This window comes from Cervus elaphus, chromosome 1 (assembly GCF_910594005.1).
Source record: "Cervus elaphus chromosome 1, mCerEla1.1, whole genome shotgun sequence".
Taxonomy (NCBI): domain Eukaryota; kingdom Metazoa; phylum Chordata; class Mammalia; order Artiodactyla; family Cervidae; genus Cervus; species Cervus elaphus.
The window spans coordinates 62,204,725-62,215,928 of NC_057815.1; the positions used below are offsets into that span (position 1 = coordinate 62,204,725).

The following is an 11,204-nucleotide window of genomic DNA, read 5'->3' on the forward strand; positions in this document are numbered from 1 at the left end:
TTATCTATTCCAGTAATTTATTTGATGCAATTGAAATCATATTGCAGTAGCCTTTAGTGTCTGCTTTTTTAAAAATTAGCATAGTGTTTTCAAAGTTCATCTGTGAAAGGGCATACATCTGTACTTCATTCTTTCATGAATGAATAATAATCCTCACTATGGGTATGCTTTACTTTGTTTATCCATTAAACATATGATGAATATTTGAATTTTTTCCAATTTTTCACTAATAATGATGCTATGAACATTTGTGTGTAAATTTTGTTGCTACTCTTGTATTAAGTTATTCTGCTTATATAGTTAGGAGTTGAACTTCTGTCATATGGTAATCGTGTTTCAAACTTTGTGTAATTGTCTAAGTTTCTCACAGCTCAATGTGACTTTTACATACCCTCCAGTATATATAAGAAGTCTAATGTTTCCAGAAAATTGCCAACCTCTGCTAAATTAAAAAAATACAGCCATTTTATTGTATACAGTGGTATCTTGTGGTTTTGATTTGAATTCAGTGATGCTCAGCATCTTTTTGTATGTTTGTTGGACGTTGCACATCTTTATAGAAACGTCTATTGGAGTCCGTTTTCCATTTAAAGAATAGAAGACACATTAGAAAGCAAAGATGCAAATATCTAGAGTAAGTTGTACTCTATTAGTAATTGCATGAAATGTACATGGGCTAGACACTCTCATTAAAAAGAAAAGATTGTCATATATCTATTCTAATCACCACTATACAACATTGTTCAGAATTTCTAGCCAGGGCAGCGAGATACAAAAATGAACTGTATATTCCATTTGTCTCACCCTGGCTTCCTTGATTCAATCTGCATAATTGTGCTATTGTTCATTTTTTTTCTTTTGGATGAAGGACTCTTTCTTGACAAACATGATAAAGTATTAGATTCACCCCCTTTTTTGAAATTTCACTAATTGCCTGTGATTCCTTATATTAATAAAAAACTGTTAGTATTACGTAGTTCTTCTGTCATCTGCAGTCCTTGAGAATGTAATGAACACAGATGTAGGAAAATTTCAAAGGTGAGCATCCTCTCCTAGTTAGTTGCCTTTGAAGTCCAGTTTAAGAACTTTATACAAGCCCTGTCTGAGCTCCTTGTTCTTGAGTGCATAGACCATGGGATTGAGGGCAGGAGGAATAACATTATGGAGTACATTGAGTAGAACTGGGATGAGGGGAATTGTCATTGCTGCACTGTGGGTGATAGAAATGACAATAATGACTGTGTAGAAGAAAAGAATTAGGATGAGGTGGGAAGTGCAAGTACTTAAGGCCTTGGATGCAGCTTCTGCTGAGTTCAGCTTCAATACAGATTGAAGTATCAAGGCGTATGATAAAATAATCAAACCCAAATCACTTCCCATGAGTGTCCAGGCCAGAAGTAGCTGGTAGATACTCTTGACTGTCTTATCATCATCACAAGATAGGCTAGTGACTCCAAGATTCGAGCAAAGACAGTGCTCAATTTGGTTCTTTGAGCAGTACTGTCTCTGAGCTGCAAACACAGGAATTGGGATAGTAGTCAGGCTATTTCTGAGTGCCATGAACACAGTTGCTTTGACCACAAAGGAGCCAGTAATTATCGATGGATAGCGTAGTGGTCGACAGATGGCTACATATCTATCTATAGCCATGCAAACAAAGATGCCTGATTCCATGGCCACAAAACAGTGTATAGTATACATCTGTACAAAGCACTGAGGGAAACTGATGGCTTTTGCATTGAACCACAAGATCGCCAAAATCTTGGGCATGATGGTGGTAGCCAGACCCATGTCTACCACAGCCAGGATGCCCAGGAAATAATACATAGACTGGTGCAGTGTTGCCTCCCTATTGATGACGATCAGGATAAGGATGTTGGCGCTGAGAGCTAAGAGGTAGAGCAGAGCCAGGGGCAGGGAGAGCCAGTGCTGCCAGCTGTGAATGCCTGGGAATCCCAAAAGAATGAACTCAGAGACCTGGAACTTTGAGCTGTTGGAGTTTCTGAGATCCTGGAACTTCACTAAGTAAAAAAGTAGAGAGTTACTTTTCTTAATAATTTCTCTGACAATATTTGAAAAGGAGTTATCCAGGTTCATAAATATCAAAGATATTATAAAATCAAAGAACATCAAAGGAGAATTCATTATCTTTATTATTCTCATTGTAGCACTAACATTTCTTGGACATTTGTAATGAAACAGGAACTGTGGTAACACATTCCTTATTGTCAACTTGGCTAATGATCAGAAAAATGATATAAAGGCAAGTCATATTTTTCCAGCTTCTCATAGCAGAGGAATAGAACTTTAAAGGAAATCAGGACCTTGTCATGATCTTCAGTCCTGCAAGTCGCGGAAGTTGGACAAGATGAAGGTCCTCTGAAATCAGTCTGTTTCTTGACTGACTTTGCTAATGGGCTCTCTTCTTTAGAGACTGAATATATAGCCTCAGAGTAGTGGACTTTATGCATGTAGTCATTTGAGGTAAAATATTAGTCTATATAATAAATTTTTTAAAAAATCTTCTTTTCAAGGATTTGAGAATTTATAAAGTACTCAAAAATGTCATTACTTTGAATTAAAATATATGAGTTCATGTAGCATATTTGTTTTATAGGAAGGAAAATGATGTCTAAAATGTTAACAACCTGTGTAAAACCAAGCAACTATGAAGGAAAGAAAAATGACTTGGAAATCTCAGTATGTTTAAACCCAGTTGTCTCTTCTTTTGAATAACTTTTCCCTGTTCCAACATCTATTTGTTTCTTAGAGTACTGCAGACAATCACATTAAAACTATTAAAGCAGACATAAAAACAAATAAAAGAAACTAACCAAACCAGTGAGTTTGAGGTAAATATTTTTTCAGAAGTTCTGCTAAAATCAAGTAACTCTATATCTAATACCCTTCCTACATATGGTATTTAATTAGTGTTTTATTTTAAAATTGAAACAACATTGTTACTATATGTTTATACAAGATGCATTAATTATTATTTACTTTCTTTTAATAATTTCATTAAAGATATAATATAAATACAGGATATTTTTAAAATTTTGTTGGAAGTTATAGTTTAAACAGAGGAGGAGTGTTGATGTAAACTTTGTGGATATATTTAGCTTAACTCAGATAATGGCATTCTGTTCTATTCAAAACATAACAGATTCTGGAAATTGATGAAGATGATGGAACTATAAATTTTTAATTCTTAATGAAATACAGCAAACAGTATTTTACAAAATATTCTAAATATCAAATTAAAAATATTTGAGTTTGAAATGAAGGGATAAATTTAATACATCTTTCTGAAACTCTCAAGATTCCATAGTAATCTAGAGAGATACTGTATAGGCAAATGTTACAGTGACTTCGATCTGAAATTTTAACACCCAAATCTGAACAGGAAAATGGTCTTAGGCATGATATATGGGTTCTTAACAGTGAGATTGCTTCATCAATTTAGAGCAATGAAATAGCTTCCACTTTACTAAAATGAGCAATTAGAAAGCCTGTTTTTATTGTCTAAAGAAGGAAAAAGAGATATGTACTAAAGCCTAGATCATTAAGTTAGTATACATATCTCCTGAAGAAGCCAAGGCATGATGCATTTGCCATTTATATTACTGGTTTATTCTGAGAGACTGGCACTGAACAGGCACTCTATATATTAGTTATGTTAATAAATATTGAAGGACGGTTATACAGTTTACATATCCATGATTTTTTGTATTATTCATCAGGAGGTTAGAGCCAGTATATTGTATTTTAAATATGTAAAAGAACAAAGAAAACTACAGACCAATATCACTGATGAACATAGATGCAAAAATCCTTAACAAAATTCTAGCAAACAGAATCCAACAACATATTAAAAAAATCATACACCACGACCAAGTGGGCTTTATCCCAGGAATGCAAGGATTCTTTAATATCCGCAAATCAATCAATGTAATACACCACATTAACAAATTGAAAGATAAAAACCATATGATTATTTCAATAGATGCAGAGAAAGCCTTTGACAAAATTCAACACTCATTTATGATTAAAACTCTCCAAAAAGCAGGAATAGAAGGAACATACCTCAACATAATAAAAGCTATATATGACAAACCCACAGCAAGCATCACCCTCAATGGTGAAAAATTGAAAGCATTTCCCCTGAAATCAGGAACAAGACAAGGGTGCCCACTCTCACCACTGCTATTCAACATAGTGTTGGAAGTTTTGGCCACAGCAATCAGAGCAGAAAAAGAAGTAAAAGGAATCCAGATAGGAAAAGAAGAAGTGAAACTCTCACTGTTTGCAGATGACATGATCCTCTACATAGAAAACCCTAAAGATTCTACCAGAAAATTACTAGAGCTAATCAATGAATATAGTAAAGTTGCAGGATATAAAATTAACACACAGAAATCCCTTGCATTCCTATATACTAACAATGAAAAAACAGAAAGAGAAATTAAGGAAACAATACCATTCACCATTGCAACAAAAAGAATAAAATACTTAGGAGTATATCTACCTAAAGAAACAAAAGACCTATACATAGAAAACTATAAAACACTGATGAAAGAAATCAAAGAGGACACAAACAGATGGAGAAACATACCGTGTTCATGGATTGGAAGAATCAATATTGTCAAAATGGCTATTCTACCCAAAGCAATCTATAGATTCAATGCAATCCCTATCAAGCTACCAACGGTATTTTTCACAGAACTAGACCAAAGAATTTCACAATTTGTATGGAAATACAAAAAACCTCGAATAGCCAAAGTAATCCTGAGAAAGAAGAATGGAACTGGAGGAATCAACCTGCCTGACTTCAGACTCTACTACAAAGCCACAGTCATCAAGACAGTATGGTACTGGCACAAAGACAGAAATATAGATCAATGGAACAGAATAGAAAGCCCAGAGATAAATCCACGAACCTATGGACACCTTATCTTTGACAAAGGAGGCAAGGATATACAATGGAAAAAAGACAACCTCTTTAACAAGTGGTTCTGGGAAAACTGGTCAACCACTTGTAAAAGAATGAAACTAGAACACTTTCTAACACCATACACAAAAATAAACTCAAAATGGATTAAAGATCTAAATGTAAGACCAGAAACTATAAAACTCCTAGAGGAGAACATAGGCAAAACACTCTCCGACATAAATCACAGCAAGATCCTCTATGACCCACCTCCCAGAATATTGGAAATAAAAGCAAAACTAAACAAATGGGACCTAATGAAACTTAAAAGCTTTTGCACTACAAAGGAAACTATAAGTAAGGTGAAAAGACAGCCCTCAGATTGGGAGAAAATAATAGCAAATGAAGAAACAGACAAAGGATTAATCTCAAAAATATACAAGCAACTCCTGCAGCTCAATTCCAGAAAAATAAATGACCCAATCAAAAAATGGGCCAAAGAACTAAACAGACATTTCTCCAAAGAAGACATACAGATGGCTAACAAACACATGAAAAGATGCTCAACATCACTCATTATCAGAGAAATGCAAATCAAAACCACAATGAGGTACCATTACACGCCAGTCAGGATGGCTGCTATCCAAAAGTCTACAAGCAATAAATGCTGGAGAGGGTGTGGAGAAAAGGGAACCCTCTTACACTGTTGGTGGGAATGCAAACTAGTACAGCCGCTATGGAGAACAGTGTGGAGATTTCTTAAAAAACTGGAAATAGAACTGCCATATGACCCAGCAATCCCACTTCTGGGCATACACACTGAGGAAACCAGATCTGAAAGAGACACGTGCACCCCAATGTTCATCGCAGCACTGTTTATAATAGCCAGGACATGGAAGCAACCTAGATGCCCATCAGCAGATGAATGGATAAGGAAGCTGTGGTACATATACACCATGGAATATTATTCAGCCGTTAAAAAGAATTCATTTGAACCAGTCCTAATGAGATGGATGAAACTGGAGCCCCTTATACAGAGTGAAGTAAGCCAGAAAGATAAAGAACATTACAGCATACTAACACATATATATGGAATTTAGAAAGATGGTAACGATAACCCTATATGCAAAACAGAAAAAGAGACACAGAAATACAGAACAGACTTTTGAACTCTGTGGGAGAATGTGAGGGTGGGATATTTCAAAAGAACAGCATGTATGCTATCTATGGTGAAACAGATCACCAGCCCAGGTGGGATGCATGAGACAAGTGCTCGGGCCTGGTGCACTGGGAAGACCCAGAGGAATCGGGTGGAGAGGGAGGTGGGAGGGGGAATCAGGATGGGGAATACGTGTAAATCTATGGCTGATTCATATCAATGTATGACAAAACCCACTGAAATGTTGTGAAGTAATTAGCCTCCAACTAATAAAAAATTAAAAAAAAAAAAAAAAAAAGAACAATGGTGGGGGGGCACAGAAATAATCATGTCAAACAATAAAGGGTTAGAAGACATAATGGATATTTTAATCAAAGCCAAATGAAGTCAAAAATAAAACCATGAATATTAGGAAAAAACATGGAAAAGACAACTCATACATATCTCTAAAAATAATAATTGCTATGGAGTATGCTTATTGGTTAAAATAGGCTTTCTGAGTTTAAATTTTAAAAAGTTATGTAGTATTTATTTTAAAGATCACTTAAAATACAAAGTTTGAAAACAAATATATAGAATGAAAAAATATTCTTACTTAAGTAAAACTATTTAGTGATATCAACTTTGGCTACTTTAGAGAAAATAATTCAGTTAAAATGATAATTACACAATGATGAGAGGAATGCTTCAAAAAAACAATATAATATTTGTGCCTTGCCTGAATCTAAACACATAACTTTAACCTGAAAGAAATATACGTAGAAAATTAAGAAGTCAAAATTATGGTAAGAAATTTTAAAATGTTACTATTTCTTAAAATGAATGGGTAATCCTAAATTGGCAATGATATAGATTTGACAGCACTAACAGAAATTTTGTACCAAAAGGTTTATGTATAAACCTACACGCAAATATATGAGATTACAGAGCATTTTAAGCATAAAAGTAAGTAAGCCATGTTCTAATTATAAGTGAGAAGTGAAAAAGAATGAATATATATTTACAAGACAGAGACAGACTCAAAGATCTTGAAATCAAGCTTTGTAGGTACTTAAAAAGAGGAATGTGGGGTGAAGGGATAAATAGGGAGATTGGGATTAAAATACACACACTATTATATATAAGGGCTTCCCCGGTGGCTCAGCTGGTAAAGAATCTGCCTGCAATGCAGGAGACCCTGGTTCAATTCCTGGGTCAGGAAGATCCCCTGGAGAAAGGGTAGGTTACCCACTCCAGTATTCTTGGGCTTCCCTGGTGGCTCAGATGGTAAAGAATCCTCCTGCAATGTGGGAGAGATGGGTTCGATCCCTGGTTTGGGAAGATCCCCTGGAAGAGGGCATGGTAACCGACTCCAGTATTCTTGCCCGGAGATTCCGCACAGACGTAGGAGCCTGGTGGGCTACAGTCCATAGCGTCGCAGAGTCGGCCATGACTGAACGACTAAGGACAGTACAGCACTATATATAAAACAGACAACTAACAAGTACCTACTTATAGCACAGAGAATTCTACTCAATAATCGCTAATAACCTATATGGGAAACAAATTCTGCAAAAGAATGAATATATATATATATATCTATATATATATATATATATATATATCTAGTATTGTCCCATGTGGGGCTAATGGTAAAGAACCCACCTGCCAATGCAGGAGACTCAGGAAAGAGATGTAGTTTTGATACCTGGGTTGGGAAGATCCCCTGGAGGAAGAAATGGCAAACTACTCCAGTATTCTTGCCTGGAAAATTCCATGGACAGAGGAGCCTGGTAGGCCCCAATCCCTGGGTTCACAAAGTGTCAGACGCCACTGTGCGCTAACACTTTTATATATGTGTATAACTGATTCAGTTTGTTGTACACCTGAAGCTAACAGAACATTGTAAATCAACTATACTCCAATAAAAATTTGAAAAAACAATCTGATCTGAAAAAAAAAATAACATAATAAAGGTCACAAATCAAAACTTAAAAAAAAAAATCAATACCTTAAAAGAGACAGAATATTATAAATGCATATATATGAAAAGATTTAGTAACAATATGAAATAATAAATGGATCAAATGTAAATAATAATGTAAATCACAAAAGGTAATGAATAGTAAAACGATGAGAGACAAAACTTGAGAGATATAGTTAAACTGATATCTAATACATCTATAACCTAAATGAGTATATTACAAACAAAAATCTTTATGCTTTTTAAAATAATTACTTAATACAGTAATTAAAATAACTAACTTCAGTATGGGCTTCCTTGGTGGCTCTGTGATAAAGAATCACCTGCCAATACAGGAGATGCGGGTTTCACCCCTGGATCGGGAAGATTCCCCTGAAAAGGATATGGCAGCCCACTCCAGAATTCTTGCCTGGGAAATCCTATAGACATAGGAGCCTGGTGGGCTACAGTCCATGGGGTCACAAAAGAGTCAGACACGACTTGGTGACTAAACAACAGCAACAAACTTCAGTATAAAGAGAGAAAACAGAATAAAAATAAAATCATAAACTACTGGAAATTTTTAAAATTTAATAAGAAATTTCTAAGAATGAAAGATTTTATTTAAAGAGAGTCATAAAATACTAAGAAATTATTCAATTGAAAACAAAGATAAAAAATTGGGACATGGCATGTAAAAAATTATTTTAAAATGCTGTACAATGAAATGAATCATTTTATGACTCAAGATTGGACATTTAAGATTTGTAAAATATTTTAAAGTTGTAATATTTAAAAAAATTATTTTATAACTAACAAAAATATTTTATTCGTTGTAATTCACTACATTAAAAAAATTAAGGGAAATGTATGTAGGGCTTCAAAGGTATATGGGATATTTTTATGCCTCCCACTCATTTGTGGGGGGGCGGGTAAAATAGACATAGAAGTGAAAGTGTTAGTTGATCAGTCATGTCCTACTCTTGTGTCCAACCCTTTGCAAGCCCTGGGACTGTAGCTCCTCTGTCCATGGGTTTTCCAGGCAAACAACTGGAGTGAGTAGACATTCCCTTCTCCAGGCATCTTCCAGACTCAGGGATTAACCCTGGGTCTCCTGCATTGCAGGTAGAATCTTTACCATCTGAGCCACCAGCGAAGCCCCTAAATAGGCCTAAAACAAGATTTATTATCTTAACTGTTTTTAAGGGTACAGTTCAGTGACATTAGATATATTTCCCTTCTACAACCATTACCATCACTCATCTCCTGACTCTTTTCATCTTGTAAAACTGAAATTCTATACCTATCAAAAAATAACGCTACATTCTCTCCTCCTCAAAGCCCCTAGAAACTACCATTACACTTTTTATCTTTATGATTTTGACCCTTCGAAATATCTGAGTGGAATCACAGAGCATTTGTCTTTTTCTTACTGGCATTATGTCCTCAAGTTTTATCCTTTTTGTAGCACATTACAGAATTCCCTCCCTTTTTAAGGACAAATAACATTCCATCGTTTGTGTGTGTGTGTGTGTGTGTGTGTGTATTTTGTGTGTATAACACATTTCTCTTATCTATTTATTGATTGATGGACAGGGGATGCTTCCATGCTTTAGCTATTGTGAATAATGCTGCAATAAACATGGGTGTACAAATATGTATTCAAGATCTTGTTTTCAATTATTTTGGGTATATATTAAAAAATGGAATTGCTGGATTATATGGTAAACTTATTTTTAATTTTTTAAGAAACTGCTTTCTGCTAAAATTTTTGTGAACCTAAATTGATCTAAAATATAGTATATTAAAAAAAACTTTTAAAATTTTAAAGGAAAAATTAGTGTAGGAAAGATAGATCAGTGAGATGTTTGATTTTATCTATTTATTCTTACAAATTAAATTTAAACCAGGCAGAAAGGGAACTTTTGTAATATGCATTATACAGCAAAATTTAAAAATTACCTATTTGAGGAACATGACTTCCCTGATAACTCAGTTGGTAAAGAATCTGCCTGCAATGCAGGAGATTCTGGTTTGATTCCTGGGTCGGGAAGATCTGCTGGAGATGGGATAGGCTACTCACTCCAGTTTTCTTGGATCCACCTGCAATGCAGGAGACCTTGGTTCGATCCTTGGGTTGAGAAGGCCCCCTGGAGAAGACTACCCACTCCAGAATTCTGGCCTGGAGAATTCCATGGGGTGCTCATCATCTCAATTCCTATTTGATATAGTTGAAATCTAAAAGTAATGGGTTTATAAGAAACATAAGCACATACTCCCAGCTTGCAGCTTAAAAAATGTAATGACCTAGATGAAAATACCAAAAAATTTTAGGACAAAGCTTTTTAAACCTGAAAAATGGTTTGAAATAACTGTGTAATGTATTCTTAAACTGGATTATGTTTATTTATCCACTGATATGTGCTAAATATTAATATTACATCTTGCCTGGGCGGTAGGAGAAATTGTGTCCTTTCAATTATACACTTGAATGTGTTATTCTTTCAGTTCAGCAAAAATTCAAATATTTTGGATGAAAATGTAGCTCTATGTGGTCCTATGAACTTGAATAATTGATTAAACCTCTAGGATCCTCTGTTCAAATCTATAAAATAATATTTATTTCTAGCTATAGGGGTTGGGAGAAGAATTAAAATATATTAAAATCCTTAGTTAAAATACTTGTAAGGCAGAAAGACAATTAAATATTTATATTGTCAATTTAAATGGGGTCCTAAATATCTGTTTCCTCAGTCAAGACAGTACCCATCAAGGTCTGATACCATGATATCACTTAGAAGTCAAAAAGGTAAGAAAAACAGGTGCATGATTATCCACAGAAACTCAGTGGAACTGGAGCATGATGACTTCAGATACAGCCAGCTAAAATGTGGGCTTGGGAAATTTCATGAAAAATTTTACAGATAAAAAGTAATAAAATTAAGAAAACAGCAGATATGACTCTAAAGAATATTGGTATTAATACACTTTACCATAATTTTTTTATATATCAGAACATAGTGATTATGGAAAATTCTAATATTCTGACATGTCAAGGTCAATAACATATTTCAATATTTAGGTTAATTTCACACAGAGTGCACTTCATAATTTCTATAGAGACATTGGAAGATTATTATGCAGATACTCCCATCACAAATGAATCCTTCTCTAAG

The 11,204-nt window shown here is 34.6% G+C and overlaps 1 protein-coding gene across 1 annotated transcript; it reads right to left on the bottom strand.

The window, feature by feature from the left end:
- Positions 1 to 1,056: 1,056 nt before the first annotated feature.
- LOC122701995 (putative olfactory receptor 56B2) lies at positions 1,057 to 2,097 on the bottom strand. Its single transcript, XM_043915522.1, has one exon. The coding sequence runs from the start codon at positions 2,095 to 2,097 to the stop codon at positions 1,057 to 1,059; it is 1,041 nt and encodes a 346-aa protein (XP_043771457.1).
- Between the last annotated feature and the right edge of the window lie 9,107 nt (positions 2,098 to 11,204).